Consider the following 22,772-nt stretch of genomic DNA (forward strand, 5'->3'; position numbering starts at 1 on the left):
GGAAGTTGGTGGCGGGGGGTTGAGGTGGATTGCCCGGATCACGTGCGCCGGAGAGCCCCCTCCCTCGCCCCTTTTCTATTGGCCGAGCGAGGCGTGCGAAGGCGGAGCTTCGGCCAAACCGACCAATCGGGAGGGCGGCGATGGGGGGGGGGGTTCCGCCTCCACCAATCAGCGTCCGCGCTAGGCAGCGGGGGGGGGGGGGGGTGAATCAATGCGCGGGGTGAAGGGGGTCACCAACATGGCGGAGGTGAGGCGGTGTGCTGCTGCTGCTGCTGGTGGTGTGAGGGCGCCGGGCAGACTTTTGCTCGGCGCTTCGACTCTCCCCCCCCTCCATCTCTCTCTCTCTCTATCCCCCCTCACATCGTCGTCGTCTTTCTCGCTGCTTCTTGTTATCATCCTTCCTCGAGCGAGCGAACGACCGCGCGGGTCCGTGAACGAACTCTCCCCCCCCCCCAAATCCGCGTCGCGGGGAAGCGGGAAAAAAAGTAGCCGGAATTTAGTTTTGACGTAATATCATCTTCGTGTAACTTGTTACTTAAATGCCGTCGCTGCTGCTGCTGTTGCTTTGGTAGCGTGGCAGCAAGATCCTACTGAGCAACATCGCAATTTGGAGTAACGATTTGGAAGCTTGAGGAATCCGAAGCGCTGTAAAGCTCTTTAATGCACCACCACCACCTCCTCCAGTAGGGGGTTGACTAAAACGTCGGGACAAGAATAACAAACAACGCGTACTAAACATTGAAACTAAAGCCGTCACCAATCCTTGCCGAGGCTGTTCGAGTGCAACTAAACTGACTGCGACGACGATGATTGTTCGTGTTGCATTCGAAACGTCGCATGCTGTTACTTAATTATCTTTTTATTTCTACTGTACGTGACTTTAACAAAAGAACCACAGAGTAATTCCTGCAGTCGCGAAAGCTCCAAATCAAGTTTGGCTACTCTTAGGGGTTTTCGGTAAAGTCACGTAGGTAAAAAATAAACAAGAAAATAAATAAAAATGACTTTATTTCTATTATAAAAATAATTATTAATAATTTTATTTCTATTATTATTTATTTTTATTACTTATTTTTACCTACGTGACTTTACCGAAACAACCTAAGAGTATGGCTCCAAATCTAAGTTTGGCTACGCTCTGTGAAGATGGCTCGTGGGTCGGAACGGTGGGGGGTGGGGGGTAAGAGCTTTACAGATCATCGGATTCCTCCACTAAACAAATATTCAGAGGAGTGTCGTCTTGTGTGCCTCACTGTTGATCAAGCCATATACATAAATCTCTACGTTACGCAAACAACGGCATTAGAAGTTCCTGCAACAAAACAAATCTGCATTTGTGGTTTTTGTCATGTATTTATGTACGTATGTTGGACTTCTTTAGCACCGTACGTAGCCAACTACTATTCGGAGGTGCGGAGGGAAGGACAACAAACTGGGTCTCTGTGAGTCTGGGTCTCTGTGTGAGTCTGTGGGTCTCTGTGAGTCTATGGGTCAAGTGTGAGTCTGTGGGTCTCTGTGTGAGTCTATGGGTCTCTGTGAGTATGAGTCTGTGGATCTCTGTGTGAGTCTATGGGTCTGTGTGTGAGTCTATGGGTCTCTGTTTGAGTCTGTGGGTCTGTGTGAGTCTATGGGTCTGTGTGAGTCTATGGGACTCTGTGAGTATGAGTCTGTGGATCTCTGTGTGAGTCTATGGGTCTGTGTGTGAGTCTATGGGTCTCTGTGTGAGTCTATGGGTCTCTTGTGTGAGTTTATGGGTCTCTGTGTGAGTCTATGGGTCTCTGTGAGTCTATGGGTCTGTGTGAGTCTGTGGGTCTTTGTTTGAGTCTATGGGTCTCTGTGTGAGTCTATGGGTCTCTGTGTGAGTCTATGGGTCTCTGAGTCTATGTCTCTGTGAGTCTATTGGTCTCTGTGAGTCCATGGGTCTCTGTGAGTCCATGGGTCTCTGTGTGAGTCTATGGGTTTCTGTGTGAGTCTATGGATCTCTGTGTGAGTCTGTGGGTCTCTGTGTGAGTACGTACGTAGCCAACCATGCTTAATCAGAGGTGCGACCGTAAATACTTTGATTTAAGTCTTAAGGTCACTGTCAATAGTTCGCGCAAACTTCACGTCGACCAAGAGGAAGCAATCTAAGATGTCTGTTTACTACTAGAGTATTTACAATTTTTTTTACCAGGTAACGCCCCACTGGGCTGCGAAATTGTCACGCGTTTTACCAGAAGCGACCTGGCTTCACAAATTATATCCCAACGTGGTTTATCATCATCACGTGGACATTTATAGCAGTCTGAATACTCGCGTAAAGGTGATTCTATATATGGAGGAGAAACGAAACTGTCGGTATGTAAAAGTTTTTTTATTTTACCAGGTAAGGCTCCACTGACCTATATAGTAGCTATTTTTCGAAACAACCTAGCTATCACAAATGATAGCTCAACAGTGGCTTAACATGTGGAAATGTATAGCAGCAGCCAGATACTCCAAACGTGTGACGTTGATTCTGAATGTGGAGGGAAAACTTAGCCATGCTAAAGTATTTTTTTTATTTAACCAGGTAAGGCCCTCTGACCTATATAGTAGCTATTTTTCGAAGCAACCTAGCTATCACAAATGATAGCTCAACTAAGTGGCATATCATCATCACTAGGAAATTTATTGTAGCAGCCAAATAACTCAAAACGCGTGACATTGATTCTAAATGTGGAGGGGAAAACTGGAGGATCCAGAGAAAAATTCACGCGACCACAAACTCCAAATATACAGCCGCAGGCATCGTCAGGGTCGGGATCGAACCCACGACATTGTGCATACCAGGCGAGGTAGTTAACATCTCGCCACGGTTACAATGCGCCCTCTCCGTTACATATCTAATTGCCGTTGATTGGTGTGTGTGTGTGTTGGTATCACTGCTTTTGGAAGTATTGGCGGTCATGCAGAGTTGATGGTTAATTAAGTTTGTGGCGTGGCGTCGTTGATTCATTATTATCAGCATCTTTATTTATACTTTAGGAGGAATCCGATGAGCGATATAACTATTTTTTTTACAGATGTACAGTAGGGCTACGGGGTCAGAACGGTACGACAAACAATTACAAAACACGATAGGAGTGCAGAGTATATGAAAAGTAAACTAATAACTTTTTTTTAATACGAAAATAAAATTAAACTATCTTACCAGGTAAAGTCCACGTGATTGGTGCGTCGGACCTTGAAGAATTTGAATTTACAGGGACTCCTCTACTTACGAACATTCGACTTACGAACTTTTAGAGATACGAACAAAGCTGTCGATGTCCATTTGCCTGTTCGAAACCGAGAGTCGTAGGTTCAACCTCCACGCAACAGATGGCGGTGGTGGCATCTACATCTGCAGAACATGAAGAACCAGTGGCATCTACATCTGCAGAACGTGAAGCACCAATGGCATCTACATCTGCAGAACGTGAAGAACCAGTGGCATCTACATCTGCAGAACATGAAGAACCAATGGCATCTACATCTGCAGAACGTGAAGCACCAGTGGCATCTACATCTGCAGAACGTGAAGAACCAGTGGCATCTACATCTGCAGAACGTGAAGAACCAGTGGCATCTACATCTGCAGAACGTGAAGAACCAATGGCATCTACATCTGCAGAACGTGAAGAACCAGTGGCATCTACATCTGCAGAACATGAAGAACCAGTGGCATCTACATCTGCAGAACGTGAAGAACCAATGGCATCTACATCTGCAGAACGTGAAGAACCAGTGGCATCTACATCTGCAGAACGTGAAGAACCAGTGGCATCTACATCTGCAGAACATGAAGAACCAGTGGCATCTACATCTGCAGAACGTGAAGCACCAATGGCATCTACATCTGCAGAACGTGAAGCACCAGTGGCATCTACATCTGCAGAACATGAATAACTAGTGGCATCTACATCTGCAGAACATGAAGAACTCGTGGCATCTACATCTGCAGAACATGAAGAACCAGTGGCATCTACGTCTGCAGAACATGAATAACCAGTGGCATCTACATTTGCAGAACGTGAAGAACCAGTGGCATCTACAGAACGTGAAGAACCAGTGGCATCTACATCTGCAGAACGTGTAGAACCAGTGGCATCTGTCTACAGGAGATTATACAACTTTTAAAACCATCCCCCGTGTTTAGTGTACACGCCGTACAACGTGTTTGTAATCAACGGGAGTAAAGTTGAACTTGCGAACAAATCGACTGACGAACAGACCTCTGGAACATAACTCGTTCGTAAGCAGAGGGGCCCCTTTATAGGACGTTTTTGTCTAAGCGTGGGACCGTGTGATATCAAGTGTGACGTGTTGTTGATTGATGCTTTTTTTAATTGACTCTTGTCGTCTTGTTACAGGCGCTGTTGTGTTATAGTGTTGCTGGTACTGTTCTCACCACCGTGGGTGCCACGGTGGCTAGGAGATGTTAACTACCTCGCCTGGTATACAGGAGGTGATGTGTTCGATTCCGACCCTGGAAATGCCTCCATTTTTTGAAGTTTGCGTGTGTCTCTCTCTCTCTTCGCGGTCACGTGAATTTTTCTCCTGTTTCTCCGGGTTTTCCCTCCACATTTAGACTCAACGTCACGCGTTTTAGAGTATTTGCCTGCTATACATTTCCACGTGACGATAAGCCCACTTTGTTGAACTATCATTTGTGAAAGCCAGGTCGCTCCTGAAAAAGAGTTACGTAGCGACTCAGTGTGGCCTTATCAGATAAACTAAAAACATTGTTTAAGTTTAATAGTTTATCTTCTTGGTTCTTTCGGTAAAGTCATGTAGAAGGGAAGTAATAAAATAATAAAAATAAAACATAATAAAATAAAATAATTCTCACGACGTTTCGGCTACAACGCAAGCAGCCGTATTCAGGCTGCTTGCAAGCAGCCGTATTCAGGCTGCTTGCGTTGTAGCCGAAACGTCGTGAGAATTATTTTATTTTATTATGTTTTATTTTTATTATTTTATTACTTCCCTTCTACATGACTTTACCGAAAGAACCAAGAAGATGAATCCCTGCAGTCACGAAAGCTTTAAATCGAAATTTAATAGTTTACTTTTGTTCAGTGATTATGGGTTTTATTACACAGCTATTCGATGCTTGTGCTGTTGATACTGCTGGATTTGTGTCCTGTTGCACTGTTGTTAGTAGTTAATTCGAATTATGGGCGGTTAAAGATGAAAAGCGTTACGACAATGAACAGTACAACAGAGCATGACAGGAGCCATCGAACAAAGACGGGTCAACACTGCCTCGCGTGGCGCTTTCGGATGCGCTTCTGCGGCCGTCTGGAACGCTCTTCCTTTCCGATATTAGGAAGCCACTGGAGAGCTGTGCACTTTTCAATCATTTAGATTGACAAACGCATTTATTTGGAACTGATTTGTTGTTGTGTTTAGTTTGTTGTCATTCCCCCCCCCCCCGCCGGCACCTCCGATTAGCACGGTCAGCTACTTACGGTGTGACAGAAGTTCAACATGCATGTGTACGAAAAGTAACAACTAAGATGGATCTGGGTGTCTCTTACAGGGGTGTATTTTGGCTACAGGTGTGCACGCACAGATAAGGGTGTTTTGAGTATATAGCATAACACAGGGGTGCCGCGGTGGCGAGATGTTAACTACCTCGCCTGACATACAGGTGGTCGTTGGCTCGATCCCGACCCTGACGCCTGCTGTATATTTGGAGTTTGCGTGTCTCTCTCTCCCCGTGGTCGCGTGGATTATTCTCCAGGTCCTCCGGTTTTCTCCCTCCACACTTAGAATCGACATTGCGCGTTTAGAGTATTTGGCTGCTGCTATAGATTTCCACGTGATGAGCCGCTTACCATTTGTGATGATGCCCAGGTTGGGGCTGAAAGAGAGCTATGTATAGCTCAGTGGGTCTTAGCTGGTAGAATAAAAAAATACTCGTTGATGTGCACAGGTGAAGCTGCGTTTCAACGAGTGGCACTCGTATCGCTGAGGCTATGGGGTTAGCCGTCAGCGTGGAGAGGCACAGGGGTGTTTTGACAGGTTATTGGCGAGTAAAAGGTGTGATATAACCACAGGTGTGCGTGGCTAATTGAGTGAACAGACCTGAATCGCGGGCAGGCAAAGGTGCAGCGGTTTGGTTGCAGATGTAATTGCGTCGGTGTACGTAGGCTGCTGCGGTGCTACGCTGTGGACAGAGGAGGGCATTGCAGCCAACATGTCCATATTGTACTGTACTTGTACGTTCCCGCGACTGTGTTCCCCTCCTTTCGCCAAATAAGTTTGTTCGATTAATTCCCAATGACCCTGAACGGCGTGGGGAGCGCCTCATGCAGCAGTGGATCGACCAAGGGCTGCACCCTGTACGTACAGACTGTTCTCTACTGTAGCGCAGTAGTAGTAGTTGCGTTCCTGAGGAGCACCGCATTATGGAAAAATCGCGTTACAGGGGCTCCTCTACTTACGAACGCGTTATGTTCCAGAGGTCCGTTCGTAAGTCGATTTGTTCGTAAGTCCAACTTTACTCCTGCCAATGCCAAACGCGTTTTGCGGCGTGTACACTAAACACGGGGAATGGCTTTACAAGTTGTATAATCTCCTGTAGACATAGATGCCACTGGTGCTTCACGTTCTGTAGATGTAGATGCCACTGGTTCTTCATGTTCTGCAGATGTAGATGCCACTGGTTCTTCACGTTCTGTAGATGCCACTGGTTCTTCACGTTCTGTAGATATAGATGCCACTGGTTCATCACGTTCTGTAGATGTAGATGCCACTGGTTCTTCACGTTCTGTAGATGTAGATGCCACTGGTTCTTCACGTTCTGCAGATGTAGATGCCACTGGTACTTTATGTTCTGCAGATGTAGATGCCACTGGTTATTCACGTTCTGCAGATGTAGATGCCACTGGTTCTTCACGTTCTGCAGATGTAGATGCCACGACCGCCATCTGTTGTGCGGCGGTTGTTCTTAAAACTCTCGGTCCGAGCGGTCAACTGGACATACGGACCAGGTTAGTTCGTATCTCTGAAAGTTCGAATGTTCGTAAGTAGAGGGGGAGGAGTCCCCATCTAATATATAATTACATCATGTGGGGAGCAGAGCGCGGTACGCGACAACGCCGCGATGACACGGAGACCGAGGTGCGCGTGGGGGGTAGCGTCTTGCAGCATCTGGATGCCTCGCGCGACAACGCTACGCCGAGTGCAGGCGCTGGAACCGCTTATTTCCACCGCGCGCGACGGCGTTGCAGTTCCGTTCACTCGATCGCCTCGCGATATCCGACTCACGCCCGCGTCGTTATATACAACAAAGAACGCGTTCCGCGGAAATGGCACTTGGTCACGTTGCATGCAATATCGCGCCGTGATCTGATATAATAATATAACACCACGCGGTCGTGGCACGGTGATGTCGCCATCGTCTGCTGTGTCTGACGTTGCTCCGTCTCTCTCCGTTTTGCGTTGTGCTTCTTCTGCGACAGGGCTCAAATGGGATCGCCAGCTCGGGTGAGCCCAAGCGCACCACATGATGCTCGCGCAGCGCACACAGCTTGTTATTTCAACGTTTGTCATCCCCCCCCCACCTCCCGATCGTCCCGTAGGCGAGTGAAGGATCCGCTTTGACGTCTCTGGCGTGTTGCGTTGCGACTCCTTGGTTAGAGAATGGACTGCAGGAGGCGGATACTGCGTGTCTACTTTTTGACATCTGCAGAATGGCGTTAGTATCACAACGTGCGTTATCAACGGGGTGGTTAGCGGTAGTGGTGGCAGGGAGTGGTGGTCGTATCACCGTGTGGTGTGTAGTGGTTGTGGGTGCCACGGTGGCTAGGAGATGTTAACTACCTCGTCTGGTATACAGGAGGTCTTGGGTTCGATCCCGACCCCTGACGCCTGCTGCTGTATATTTGGAGTTTGCATCTTGCTCGCCCCGTGGTCGCGTAGGATTTCTCTCCGCATCCTCCGGTTTTTCCCCTCCGCATTTAGAATCGACGTCACGTGTTTCGAGTTATTTGGTTGCCGCTATAAATTTCCATTTCTGAGACACAGGTCGATTTTTAAAACAGCGTTATCACCTCGCGCGTTGTTAGTAGTAGTCATCGGTGGTGACGGTGAACGCTTCCGCGCGCCGTGGCAGGCGGTGGAGGCGGCATTGGCGGAGGCGGTGCCGCCGTAGCTCCGGCCGGCGTGGGCTGGGAGGACCGGGACTTCGAGGTGACGGCCGAGATGATGCTGCACGACGTGGACAACGAGAGGACGCTGGACGAGGAGGAGGCGCTCGAGGGCGACACGGACTTCACGTCCGAGATCAACGACCTGGAGAAGGCACGATAGAGATCCCCCCCAACCCCCCACCCCCCAGTGTAGCCTCTAAGAGAATGTGGGGGCAAGTGCTGTTCGCGAGCAAAAGTGCCTATGAAGTAGACCAAGACAAAGATCCCCCATGTATTCTCTAACAGACTGTTGGGGCAAGTGCTGTTAGCGAACAGCAGCACCTATGAAGGCCGGCACTGTGGCACACGCCTGACCACTTTTGAGTCGATCTAGTGGAGGCCCATGACCGGTTCAGACAACATCGCTTACTCGGGAGACAAAAGCGGCCGAGCGTGGTGTTTGCCACCCAACCCGTCGAGTGTCGTGCCGGCCTTCATAGATGCTACTCGCGAACAGCACTTGCCCCAACAGTCTGTTAAGGCTATATGGGGGGGGGGGGGATGTTCGTATTTTTTGGTGCGCTGTGTGTGACGCGTGTGTCTAATGTATGCTGTGTGTCTACCATGTGCGTTTGCTCGTGTGTATAATATGTCACGTGTGTGTGTGAGTGCGCCGTGTACTGCCAAGTACTGCCAAGTTGGCAAAGTGGGGAGTACAGACGGTGCATCCACCAGTCATCTCAGTCAGTCAACCCATGGCACCTGTGGGTCTGTCCCGTGGACCCCCTGCCAACAGCCGAGCCTTCGACACGTCATCCGATGGCCTCAAAGTGCACTTGGCCTGGCACAGGTGCCGTGGTGACGTCACCGCCACTTGGCGGTGAACGGCGGCCGTTGCTGCTGTTGTTGTGCGTGACGCGTGCGTGACGTGTGCGTGACGCGTGTGTGCCCCGTCGTGTCATGCCTTGCCGCGCAGGAGGGGGAGATGCCGCTGGACCAGCTGCTGGTTCTCTACGGCTACGGCAGCACCGTCCCCGTGGCCAACGCGGCGGGTAACGGCACGGACGCGCACGAGGAGGAGGGGGAGGGGGAGGAGGAGGGGGAGGAGGCGGAAGAGCGGGAAGAGGAGGAGGGACCGACGCAGCAGCAGCAACCGTCGGAGAAACCTGACGGAAAGGTCACGACCCCCTTTTACACTTCACGACCTTTCTATGCCGCCGCCGCCGCCGGGGTCAGATTTTCTTGTGTTGGCTGAAATCGCTTTGCCGTTGGGGGGTAAAGAAGAGAAAAAAGGGGGGGGGGGGGGGGGACCGATTTATTCCCGGCAAATGTCGACTGTGGGCTTCTGTTTTTGGCACGCGCCGGGCCCCGTAATCATCTCGGGTGACGACTCAAGAATTGGCTCCTTCGTCATTGTTGAGCGACGCGTCTCCTCCGGCTTCATGAGGTGCTCCGGAAAGGAAGATGAACCCCACACTTGTGTCCGATGGCAATGGAGTTGTAGCTATGGGGCCTTTGTTTTACCCTTTCTGGCAATTAAACAGGAGCTGTTAAGATGTTCAATCTATTTGGTGAACATCGAGGGGTTGGAATGGCCAGCACCATGCCCAGCCGTCTTTGTTTCCCCATTGGCGATGTTTACACACCGCACCAGGTACTCATTTTGGGGTTGAGTCGACCTTGGGGAGGCCCAGGACCGGTTCAGATAATCATCACCGGCGTTGGTGTGTTGGCCGCGATCGGGAATCGAACTCGGGTCGTAGCCGGGTTGGTAGCGCAGCGCCCTAACCGCGGCACCATCGCCGCCTCCCCCGCTTTGTTCCGTTCGACCTCCCGCAGGCGGGCATTGAGGCGGGGCCCAGCGTCGATGGGGAGGAGCCAGAGCAGGAAGAGGCGGAGCCCCGGCAGGAAGCTGACGGCGTGGGGGAGAAGGCGGAGGAGGAGGATGCGGCGGCGGTGGCGGCGGCTCGGGCCGGGGAGGAGGGCGAGGAGATGGAGGAGGAGGGCGAGGAGACCGAGTCGTCCGCCGACGACCTCGTGCCCCTTGCCGGTTCTGCCGAGCGGCCGGACCTCCTGACGCGGACGCTGCGCTGTGAGTACCGCCGGCCTAGCCGGCCGGGCCCGGTGCGGCGGCGACGCCGCGTGGTTCCCGATGTTCGGGCCTCGCCCCCGCCCCCAACCATCAAACGGGGCGGCCACATCAGAAGGGGCGGCCACATCAGACGGGGCGGCCACATCAGAAGGGACGGCCACATCAGACGGGGTGCCGCGGTTGCAGGCCGATGTTGCCGGCACCCGGACATTGGCAGAGACTGCCACTTAGGACTGATTGATGTCATGCGTCTCGTAGTTGTTGGTGGTTTTGTTTGTTTACCCAAGAGCGCCTCGCTGAGTCTCGTGGCTCATTTTTCAGGAGCGTCCTGCCAGGGGGTGCCGTGGCGGCTCTGAGATGTTAACTACCTCGCCTGGTGTACAGGAGGTCATGGGTTCGATCCTGACCCTGACAATGCCTGTTGTATATTTGGAGTTTGCGTGCGTCTCTCTCATCATCACAGTGGCTATGAGATGTTAACTACCTCGTCCGGTATACAGTAGGTAGTGGGTTCGACCCTGACGATGCCTGCTGTATATTTGGAGTTTGAGTGTCTGTCTCTCTCTCTCCCCCTGTGGTCGCGTGGATTTTTCTCCGGGGTCCTCCAGTTTTTCCCTTCACATTTAGAATCAACATCGTTCATGTAAACTGTTTGGCTGCTCTTCTTGGTTCTATTTTTATTATTTTATTATTTCCATTCTACGTGACTTTACCGAAAGAACCAAGAATATGAATCCCTGCAGTCACGAAAGCTTTAAATCGAAATGTTTGGCTGCTGCTATACATTTCCACACGATGATGATGATAAGTCCACTTCGTTGAACTAACATTTGTGGCCAGGCCTGCCTCTGAAAAAGAGGTATATAGCAGCTCAGTGGGGCCTTACCTCGTAAAATAAAAAAAATAGTTGAAAAAGTTTTAAATTCCTTTGATCCAAATTGCGTGCGGATATCTGGGAGCTGTGAATAGACGAATCGGATAGCGCCTCGTGGATGTTTAGGATTGTCCGACGGAAATAAGAACGGGTCGAGTACGGGATTGTATCTCGTTGTGGAGCAGCGAAAATGAAAATGTCGTGTCCCAAGGGCAGTTTGCCCAGCTGTGTCATAGAGGAGGTCATAGAGGGAGGTAATTGAGGCAATCGAGGTCACAGGAGGTCATCAAGGTCACATTGGTCATTGAGGTAATCGAGGTCATGGAGGAGGTCATAGAGGAGGTCATCGAGGTCATCGAACTCATAGAGGAGATCATAGAGGTTGAACCGAAGCACCCTCCTGTACGGAGCGTCCACTGTGAATCGTAATGCGTAGCACCGCGTGTGACCGTGTGGCGCCTTCTCCCCCCCTCCACCCCCTCCACCCCCTCCACCCCCTCCACCCGGGCACTCCCCCCGCTGCGCTGCTGTCGGCAGCGCGAGCTCTGCTGGGTGAGGGAGACAAGGGCAGCTCCGAGTCGGAGGACGACGAGGACTACATGCCGTCCGACGACTGGAAGAAAGTAAGAAGGCACCCCCGCGCCCCCCTCCCCCACGCCCCCCTCCCCCGCTCCCCCCCTCCCCCGGCCCACCCCAGCTGCGGTCAGTCCGTTCATTTTCATTCAATCACCTCGCACACAAGCAACACAATCAGAATATGTATTTATACCGGGGGAATCCGATGAGCTGTGAAGCTCTGTTTCACAGATGTCCAGTTGACGACAACGACAGCGGCAATGGCAGTTGGCCGCTAACCGACAACAGTACGAGTGCACGCACGTTGATCTTCGTTCGCACAGTACATAGCCAACCGTGCTAATCGGAGGTGCGGGGGCCAGGACAACAAACTAAACACAACAACAAACAAGCAGTTTTGAAGAAGTCAGTTTGTATTCTTTGGGTCTTTCGGTAAAGTCGCGTAGATAGGTTCAAATAAACAAAAAATTGCGACGTTTCCATCGCAAGCATTCGTCATCAGGAAGAGGGGGTTAGCTTCTAAAGGTAAATTGTTTATAAAGGTTTGATATGGGCGTTGCCCAAATATCAGCAGCCAATGTTAATGTAAGCGGTGGGCAGTTTGTACAAGCTCGATGATGATCTAAAAGTGCCGTAGCTCCGAGTGGCTTCCTAATGCCGGAAGGAAGAGAGCGTTCCAGACGGCCGCAGAAGCGCACCAGAAAGCACTGTGCGATGCGGCGACCGCCGTCTTTTGTTCGATGGCCGAGCCTAAAAGTTTGCCGCTGCCGCCGCTACGAGGTCGACCAGAGTTGGCGGTCATCGTCACGGCGACGTCACGGCAGCGCTTGCGCCAGGCCAGGTGCGCGTTGAGGTCGCTTGAAAGTGTCGACTGCTCGCTTGGCAGGAGGTCGCGGTTGCGGGGGGGGGGTGCCTTGGGGGGTTTCACGGGCTTGAAAGTGACTGGCCCTACACCGGCTTGATTCTTTGAACATCTGAACACAACTCCTGTTTTATTGCCCCGAAAGGTAAAGCCGATTCATCATTTTCAATACTTTGAAACTAGCAAAAAAGGTCCCCATGAATCGAGGGTTGTCATCGTTTTGCCACGACTCTGCCTCCTCCCCCCCCCGCCCCGGTGCCAGGAGATCATGGTGGGCTCCATGTACCAGGCCGAGGTGCCCACGGGGATTTGCCGCTACCAGGACGGCGAGAAGGGTGAGGCCCTCTCGGCATCGGCGAGACGCACCGGCGCGGTGGCTGCCACTCTACCACTTTCTTGGCACTGGAAGTCGAACTTTTCCCCATAGTAGCCAGCCACAACTACGACTATGACTACTACTAACCACTAACCCAATAGCCAGACAGCCACTAATACGACTAACCTCTAACCCGCTCGCCAGCCTGCCCCTACTACCATCACCTAACCCAGTAGCCAGCCTGCCCCTACTACCATCACCTAACCCAGTAGCCAGCCTGCCCCCACTACCATCACCTAACCCAGTAGCCAGCCTGCCCCTACTACCATCACCTAACCCAGTAGCCAGCCTGCCCCCACTACCATCACCTAACCCAGTAGCCAGCCTGCCCCTACTACCATCACCTAACCCAGTAGACAGCCTGCCCCTACTACCATCACCTAACCCAGTAGCCAGCCTGCCCCCACTACCATCACCTAACCCACTCGCCATGTCACCAGCCCATGCTACCATCACCTAACCCGTACCCCCCCCCCCCGCCAGCGTACGAGGGCGAGGACCAGCTGCTGTGGAGGCCGTGCCCGCTGCTGCTCGACGGCGAGCTGGAGGGATTCCTGCGCGAGGCCGCCAGGCCCGGCGGGGAGGGGGACGATCACGGGGGTGGGGGAGAAGGGGGGGGAGGAGGAGGGGGCGGGGGAGAGGGGGGAGGGGGAGAGGGGGGAGGGCCCGGGGGGGGAGTCGGGGGAGGGGGCGGCGGGGGCCTCCACGCCATCCCTGAGGGCAACCACGTGCGCGATCGCGAGCAGGTGGGCGCCGTGGTGGTGGTGGTGTCGGTGGTGGTGGTGGCGGTGGTGGTGGTGGTGGTGTCGGTGGTGGTGGTGGTGGTGTCGGTGGTGGTGGTGGTGGCGTTGGTGGTGGTGGTGGTGGTGACGGCGGTGGTGTCGGTGGTGGCGGTGGTGGCGGCGGTGGTGGTGGTGGTGGTATCGGTGGTGGTGGTGGTGTCGGTGGTGGTGGTGGTGGTGGCGTTGGTGGTGACGGCGGTGGTGTCGGTGGCGGCGGTGGTGGTGGTGGTGTCGGTGGTGGTGGTGGTGGCGTTGGTGGTGGCGTTGGTGTTGGTGGTGGTGGTGATGACGGCAGGTGTCGGTGGTGGCGGCGGTGGTGTTGGTGGTGGCGGTGGTGGCGGCGTTGGTGTCGGTGGTGGCGGTGGTGGTGGCGGCGGTGGTGTTGGTGGTGGTGTTGGTGGTGGCGGCGGTGGTGTCGGTGGTGTTGGTGGTGGTGGTGGTGGCGACGATGACAATGATGCAATTGTGTGCGCGCGCACGTATATGTGTGTGTGTGTGGCTAGTAGGGAGCGGTTGTGTCGCGGTTAGCGCTGTGCTACGAACCCGACGACTCGAGTTCGATTCCCGATCACAGCCACCAACACCGGTCACGATTATCTAAACCAGTCTTGGGTCGACTCAGCCTCAAATGAGTAACCTGGTGCGATGTGTAAACAACGTCACTGGGGAGACAAAGGCGGTCGGGCGTTGTGCTGGCCACCCACCCCCTCGTGTGCTGTGTCGGCCTTCATAGGTGCTCGCTAACAGCACTTGCCCGTACAGTCTGTTACAGGCTATATGGGGGATGTTTTGTGTGGCTCGTGCCAGGCTAGGTGCACATTGAGGTTGCTAGTGTCCCAGACTTGCTGCCTGCCGGCAGTCGGTCACGGCACAGGCCCACATACAACAGCAACAAGAGCAACAGCAGCGCTTTCCGCCACTAAGTGGCGGTGGCGTCACCACGGCGCTCGTGCCAGGCTAGGTGCGCTTTGAGGTTTCACGTGAACTCACCGCTGGCAGGAGGTCTACAAAGATCCCCCATATAGCCCACACCGGCTGTAGGGGCAAGTGCTGTCAGCGAGCAGCAGCACCTGACGGTGAAGTCCGGCACGGTGGCACACGAGGCTGGTGGCCTGGCGAGCACCACCCCGACGGCGTCCCCCCTCCCCCCTAAACTCTCTCCCCCTCCCCCCGGGTCTGGCACCCCCTCTACCCCCTAAACTCACGCCCCCTCCCCCCCCCTCCCCCTGGCTGCACCCCCCCTCCCCCCTAAACTCCCTCCCCCCCCATCCCCCCCATTCTCCCCATTCTCCCCCTTCCCCCCTCTCCCCTTTCTCCCGCCCACCCTCTGCGCCCCCTCTCCCCCCCATTCTCTCCCTCCTCTTCCTCCCCCCCCCCCCCCAGGCTCTGTACGAGCTCATGAGGAGCAACTACGAAGCGCGCCGAGCACTCGCCAAGATGCGCTCCAACGACCGCGCCGTCAAAGGTGGGGGGGGTGGGGGGGGGGTGGGGGGGGGTGGGGATAGGGGGGGGGGTGTGTTGGGCTCCCAGGCTGAGCTAGGGATTCCCCTAGGGTTACTTAGGGCGAGCAGGGGGGTGTCTTGGTCTGAGTCAGGGGTCTCGGTGTGAGTAGGGGGTCCTCTGTGTGTAAGGGGTCTCGGTGTGAGTAGGGGGTCCTCTGTGAGTAGGGGTTGTTTCGGTGTGAGTAGGGGTTGTCTCGGTGTGAGTAGGGGGTCCTCTGTGAGTAGGGGTTGTTTCGGTGTGAGTAGGGGTTGTCTCAGTGTGAGTAGGGGTTGTCTCAGTGTGAGTAGGGGTTGTCTCGGTGTGAGTAGGGGTTGTCTCAGTGTGAATAGGGGTTATCTCAGTGTGAGTAGGGGTTGTCTCAGTGTGAGTAGGGGTTGTCTCGGTGTGAGTAGGGGTTGTCTCAGTGTGAATAGGGGTTATCTCAGTGTGAGTAGGGGTTGTTTCGGTGTGAGTAGGGGTTGTCTCGGTGTGAGTAGGGGTTGTCTCAGTGTGAGTAGGGGTTGTCTCAGTGTGAGTAGGGGTTGTCTCAGTGTGAGTAGGGGTTGTCTCGGTGTGAGTAGGGGTTGTCTCAGTGTGAATAGGGGTTATCTCAGTGTGAGTAGGGGTTGTTTCGGTGTGAGTAGGGGTTGTCTCGGTGTGAGTAGGGGTTGTTTCGGTGTGAGTAGGGGTTGTCTCGGTGTGAGTAGGGGTTGTTTCGGTGTGAGTAGGGGTTGTCTCGGTGTGAGTAGGGGTTGTTTCGGTGTGAGTAGGGGTTGTCTCGGTGTGAGTAGGGGTTGTCTCAGTGTGAATAGGGGTTGTCTCAGTGTGAGTAGGGGTTGTCTCGGTGTGAGTAGGGGTTGTCTCGGTGTGAGTAGGGGTTGTCTCAGTGTGAGTAGGGGTTGTCTCAGTGTGAGTAGGGGTTGTCTCGGTGTGAGTAGGGGGTCGTCTCGGTGTGAGTAGGGGGTCCTGTGTGAGTAGGGGTTGTCTCAGTGTGAGCAGGGGCCTTCATATGAGCGGGGGTCGGTGGCACAGCGGTCGGGCGTGGTGTTGGCCACCCACCCACCCACCCACCCCCTCATGTACTGTGCCGGCCTTCGTAGGTGCTCGCTAAGAGCACTTGCCCCAAGCTATACGGGGGGTCTTTGTGTGTGTGTGTGTCACGTGGGGAGCAGTAGTGTAGCAGGTAGCGCGCTGCACTGCGAACCCGTCGAAACGAGTTCGATTGCCGCTCACGGCCAACACCGGTGACGATTACCTGAACCGGTCCTGGGCCTTCCCCTAGGTCGGCTCGGCCTCAAATGAGTACCTGGTGCGGTGTGCAGTAAACATCGCCACTCGGGAGACAAAGGCGGCCGGGCATGGTTGCTGGCCGCCCACCTTCCCCCCCTCCTCGCGTGCCGTGCCGGCCTTCGTAGGCGCTGATACTCGTTAACAGCACTTGCCCCAACAGTCTGTTAAGGCTATACGGGGCGGGGGGGTATCTTTGTCTTTGTGTGGTGGGTGGTGGTGGTGGTGGCGGCACGCAGAGGAGACGGGCTGGAGCGAGGAGGAGTGCCGCGACTTTGAGAACGGCCTGCGTCTGTACGGCAAGGACTTCTTCCAGATACAGCTCAACAAGGTGAGCGCGCTGGCGGCGGTGGCGGCGGCGCCGTGAGCACGCAACAGCGGCAAGAGCCCCAGAGCACAACCAGACAATAACAACAACAACACAGCCCCCCCCCTCAATTACATGGGGTTGGAGAGCCCAGGACCTGCCCCCCCCTCCTTAGAACCCCCTCCTCTGAACCCCACCCCCCCTTTGAACCCCTCCCCCCTCCTCTGAACCCCCCCCCTTAGAACCCCCTCCTCTGAACCCCCCCCCTTCTCTGAACCCCTCCTCTGAACCCCTCCCCCCTCCTCTGAACCCCTCCCCCCTTCTCTGAATCTGCCCCCCCCCCCTTTGAACCCCCTCCTCTAACCCCCCCCCCCATTTGAACCCCCTCTGAACCCCTTCCTCTGAACCCCCCCCCCATTTGAACCCCCTCTGAACCCCCTCCTTTGAACCCCACCCCCCATTTGAACCCCCTCTGAACCCCTTCCTCTGAACCCCCCCCCCATTTGAACCCCCTCTGAACCCCCTCCTTTGAACCCCCCCCCCCCCATGCCGTGACCCCGGTGCCCCCCCCCGTGGTGCAGGTTCGCTCGCGCAGCGTGGGCGAGTGCGTGGCCTTCTACTACATGTGGAAGAAGTCGGAGCGCCACGACTTCTTTGCCAGGCAGCACCGGCTGAGCAAGAAGAAGTACAGCCTGCACCCCGGCGTCACGTGAGGACCCCCACGTCCACCCGCTCGCCCGCCCGCCCGCCGGCACAATCACTCACTCGCCCACCAAACCCGCTCACTTACTCACTCGCTCACCTGCTCGCTCGCTCGCTCACCGAGCCGCCGACTCACTCACTCGCTCACCCGCCGGCCCATTTACTCACCTCCCGACCCGCCCACTCATTCACCCGCTCGGCCGCTCGCCCGCCGGCCCAATTACTCACTCGCCCACCGACCCGCTCACTCACTCACTCGGTCACCTGCTCGCTCGCTCACCGACCCGCTCACTTACTCACTCGCTCACAGGCTCGCTCACCCGCCGGCCCATTTACTCACCCACCGACCCGCTCACTCATTCACACACCGGCTCGCTCGCCCACCGGTTGGCCGGCCCACTAACTCACTCGCCCACCAGCTCACTCGCCCACCAGCTCACTCGCCAGCCCACCCACCCGCTCGCTCACTCACTCACTCACTCACAGGCTCGCTCGCCCACCGGTTGGCCGGCCCACGAACTCACTCACCCACCAGCTCACTCGCCCACCAGCTCACTCGCCGGCCCACCGACCCACTCACTCACTCACTCACAGGCTCGCTCACCCGCAGGTTAGCCGGCCCACCAGCTCACTCGCCCCCCAGCTCACTCGCCCACCAGCTCACTCGCCAGCCCACCCACCCGCTCGCTCGCTCACTCACTCACTCACAGGCTCGCTCACCCGCAGGTTGGCCGGCCCACCAGCTCACTCGCCCCCCAGCTCACTCGCCCACTAACTCACTCGCCCACCAGCTCACTCGCCCCCCAGCTCACTCGCCCCCCAGCTCACTCGCCGGCCCACCGACCCACTCGCTCGCTCACTCACTCACTCACAGGCTCGCTCGCCCACCGGTTGGCCAGCCCACTAACTCACTCGCCCACCAGCTCACTCGCCCACTAACTCACTCGCCCACCAGCTCACTCGCCCACCAGCCTACCTGCTCACTCACTTGTCCACAGACCCACTCAAACACTCACTCTCCGGCTCACTCACTCTCCCTCACTCGGTGTTCAGGAGGTCGTGGCTTCGATTCCGATCCCTGACGCCTGCTGCTGTGTATTTGGAGTCTGCGTGTCTCTCTCTCTCTCCCCGTGGTGGTCATGTGGATTTTTCTCCGGGTTCTCCGGTTTTTTACCCTCCACATTTAGAATCAACGTCACGCGCTCAGAGTACTGCCATAAATGCCCACACGATGAGCCACTTGGTTGAGCTATCACTCGCGCCAGCCAGGTTCCTCCTGAAAAAGAGCTAAATAGCTCGGTGGGCCTTACCTGGTAAAATAAGAATAATTCTAGATTTGAAGCTTTCGTGACTGCAAGGATTCATATGCTTAGGTTTTTTTCGGTAAAGTCACGTAGGTAAAAAATGTAAATTAATAAAAGTAATATAGAGATGAAATAAAAATCATGACGTTTCGGAGGCAACACAAGCTTCCGTCTTCAGGTGGAACCGTCACAGCACGATAGCTGTATCAAGTGATATCAAGTGATACAGCTGTATCGTGATGTGACGGTTCCACCTGAAGACGGAAGCTTGTGTTGCCTCCGAAACGTCGTGATTTTTATTTCATTTCTATTTTACTTTTATTAATTAAAATTTTTGACCTACGTGACTTTACCGAAAAAACCTAAGAAAAATAAGAATAGTTTAGATTTGGGTTAATCTGGGCCGCCCCCCCCCCCCCCCCCCATTGCCAGGGACTACATGGACCGTCTGCTGGACGAGTGCGAGGGGGCCACGTGCCTGCCGTCGCCGGGGCCGCTCACGCTGACGCTGCGCACGGACGCGCTGTCGGGCCCCTACGCCTTCCCCTCGCTCGTCATCAAGGCCGAGCGGCAGCCGTCGCCACCGCGGGGTGCGGCCGCCCCTCCCGACGCAGAGGGGCCCCCGCGGGTGCACGCACGCCTCGCGCCGCCCCCAACGTCGCCGCCACTGCCGCCGCCGTTGTCGACGTCGCCGCGAGCCCTCGGCAAGCGTTTTTGGATGTTTTGTTGTCGTTTGTTTGTTGTCGGGTGCTTGTTTGGTGTTTCTTGTTGTTGGTTGTTTGGTGCTGTCGTAAACGAGTGAGAATTAAAATAATCAGACGTGGGAGTACGTAGGTCAGAGGGGGGCGGGGGGTGGGGGGCGGCAGGTCGAGGGGTCAGCATGACGAGCGTGGGATCAGAATCGGAATATTGTGTTTAGACTGAAGGAGGAATCCGATGAGCTTCGAAGCTCTTTTTTTTCACAGATGTCCAGTTGGGGGCACTGGGGGTGAGACCTTTACAAGGACAAACACGGCACGCACACAACACGCACACAACACGCACACAACACGCACACAAACACGACACACACAAACACCACACGACACGCAGACACGACACACACAAACACCACACATGACACACACGACACACACAAACACCACACATGACACACGACACACGCGGACACGAAACACAGACACGACACACAAACACGACACACAAACACGACACGCAGACACGACACACAGACAGAGGAGGGGTTTGTGGGGGGTGGCTCGCGGTAACTGTTGTGGAGACGATCCCGACGTGCGTGGAGATTCGAGCACAACCTTGGCGGTTGTATATTTAATAATAACACTACTACTACTAAAAATGCGAATAATAATCATAAATGCGAATGGAAATATTTAGCGATGCAACAAAAGTCACACTCGGCACTCACTCGCACTCACCGCGCTCGGTCCGCACTCACCACACATGCTCACTGACGTTGCCGCCCCGGTCCGTGTGCGTACATGCGTGTGCGTGCGTGTGCGTGCGTGTGCGTGCGTGTGTGTGCGTCTCAGGCCCAGCACCCGCAGCGCCACACAACGGCACCAACGCGCACGCCGGACCGGACGAGGAGACGCCGCTGTCACCGCCGCCGCCCCGCGCCGTCGTCGCCGCCGCCGCCACCACGACCACCGCCTACACCAACGGCGTCGCCGCGAACCACAGGACCGGCAACGGCACCGCAGCTACCGGCGCGGCAGCGCGCGGCCGCGACGCCTCCACCGCATCATTGCCCATGGCCGCCACCGCCGCCGTCGAGAGCGCCGACGAACCTTCCGGCGTCGCCTCGACGGAGGACGTCAAGGTGGAGGCGGATGCGGTGACGGCGGAGCGGGGAGAGGAGGAGGAGGAGGCGATGGAGGAGGGCGATGAGGAGGAGGAGGAGATGGAGAAGGGGGCGGACGACGAGACGGCCGCTCGCTCGCCCGGCGACGGTGAGATGCCCGCGGTGAAGCCCGCCGACGGGGAGCCGTCACCGGGTTTGGCGACGGACGCGCGGCGGGAGGGGGGTGGCGATGACGGGACGGCGCCGGCACGGACCGTAACGTCGTCAACGTCGTCGACAAGTTCGACGACGACGTCGCCGCCGTCCGTCGTTCCGTCAGAGTCTGTCTCCACGACGACGACTTGATCCCCTCAGAGCGAGAGAGGATGGGGGAGGCTGGGGGGGGGGAGCGAGGGAAGGGGGCAGCTTCCGTGTCGCCGTGTCTACGACCAGCGCCGTCGTCGCGGCTACGACCGCCGTTGTTGTGGTTACGACCGCCGCCGTCGGCCCGGTTACGTGAGAACAGGAGGGCCTTGCCGTCGACGGCAAGCGAAACCGACGGGAAGCCGTGGCGAGGAACGATGGGCAAGGGAAACGGGGAAAACGAAAAACTCCGCGGGGGAAAATGAATCTCGAGAAAATACTTGAAGCCCTTCTCCGCCCCAGGAACCCGCGTGTGTGAGATTCGATTTTCCTATATATATATTTTTTTGCTCCTCCGTTGGTTCAAAGATTTTGTCCGGAAGTCGCGCCGCGGGCGGGGGAGGAGGAAGGGGGGCGGTGGGCGGAGGGAGGGGTGAAGATGGGAAAAAAAACGAAACTTTAAAAAAATAGTTTGCACCAACGTGGCCACGCGACAACTCGGAATCCAGCGAGAAATCTCCGCAATCGATGGAACGCTCGGCCCTCAGCGTCTCCCGGCGTGGGCGCCTGTCACGTTCAAAGGTTGGCCGGGGGGGGGGGGGGGGGGGGGAGCGCAAGTCTGTCACCCCCCGTGGGGAAACTGAAAGACAGGACCGTGAGACAGCCTCTCCGCATCTTTTTGACATTTTTGTTTTTCTTAACTTTCTAGAAAAACGGAAGATTTACTGTGGTTGATAATGGATCATACCTCACATGAAGCGTGGTGCCGGTCGGACAATCGGCGAAACTTTCTGAGAACGGGACATGGCTGCTCGGGAGGGGGGGGGGGGGCGAGGTTGTCGCACGAGTGAATGAATTCGTGAATGAATTGATGAGTGGGTGAATGAATGAATGAATGGAGTTGCGTGCGAACGCGATGGCGGTGGCGGTCGAGGTATTCCCGGCGGACGTGTCTCGCGGGTTTATTTTTTTGTCGTTCGTTTTTTCTTTTGTACTACTTTACTACGAAATCTACGGAGAACGGAGACGCGGAGACGGACACACGGACGCAGAGAGAGGCGGAGAGGTCGCGATATTTTTGTAACTCACCGGGGTGGGGTGGGGGGGCGGAAAAGCCGCGGCAACGCTGCGCGGGAATCTCCAAAGAAGAGGAGCGAGCCAACAGGGGCCGCGGCCGAGATGACGATGACGACGGTGACGACGATGACCATGATGACGATGGTGACGATGATGATGATGACCGTGATGACGATGGTGACGATGATGATGATGACCATGATGATGACGATGACCATGATGATGACGATGGTGACGATGACCATGATGATGACGATGACAATGGTGACGACGATGACGATGATGATGATGACCATGATGATGACGATGACAACGGTGACGACGATGACGATGGTGACGATGACCATGGTGACGATGACCATGATGATGACCATGATGATGATGACGACGATGATGACGATGACCATGATGATGACGATGATGACGATGGTGACGATGACCATGATGATGACGATGATGACGATGATGATGACCATGATGATGACGACGATGATGACGATGACCATGATGATGACCATGATGATGACCATGATGATGACGACGATGATGACGATGACGACGACGATGACGACGATGACCATGATGACGATGGTGACGATGACGACGACGATGATGACGACGATGATGATGATGACGATGGTGACGACGATGACCATGATGGTGACGATGACCATAATGATGACCGTGATGAGATGATGACGACGACCATGATGGTGACGATGATGACCGTGATGACCATGATGTCC

At 55.2% G+C, this 22,772-nt stretch overlaps 1 protein-coding gene across 2 annotated transcripts; it reads left to right on the forward strand.

The window, feature by feature from the left end:
- The first annotated feature begins 224 nt into the window (after positions 1-224).
- LOC133346373 (mesoderm induction early response protein 2-like) lies at positions 225-21,348 on the forward strand. Of its 2 annotated transcripts, none has more exons than XM_061557875.1 (13): positions 225-247; positions 7,473-7,497; positions 8,126-8,313; positions 9,118-9,318; positions 9,981-10,233; positions 11,645-11,730; positions 12,808-12,880; positions 13,405-13,667; positions 15,087-15,168; positions 16,712-16,803; positions 17,361-17,464; positions 19,218-19,489; positions 20,336-21,348. In XM_061557875.1, the coding sequence occupies exons 1-13, from the start codon at positions 239-241 to the stop codon at positions 20,950-20,952; spliced, it is 2,265 nt and encodes a 754-aa protein (XP_061413859.1). In that variant the 5' UTR covers positions 225-238; the 3' UTR covers positions 20,953-21,348. The 2 variants fall into 2 exon arrangements, with proteins under 2 accessions (XP_061413859.1, XP_061413858.1); XM_061557874.1 differs by having other exon boundaries at positions 17,361-17,488; positions 20,336-21,344.
- Positions 21,349-22,772: the final 1,424 nt, after the last annotated feature.

Source organism: Lethenteron reissneri, chromosome 24, assembly GCF_015708825.2.
Source record: "Lethenteron reissneri isolate LAM-NWPU_2019-01 chromosome 24, ASM1570882v1, whole genome shotgun sequence".
NCBI lineage: Eukaryota > Metazoa > Chordata > Hyperoartia > Petromyzontiformes > Petromyzontidae > Lethenteron > Lethenteron reissneri.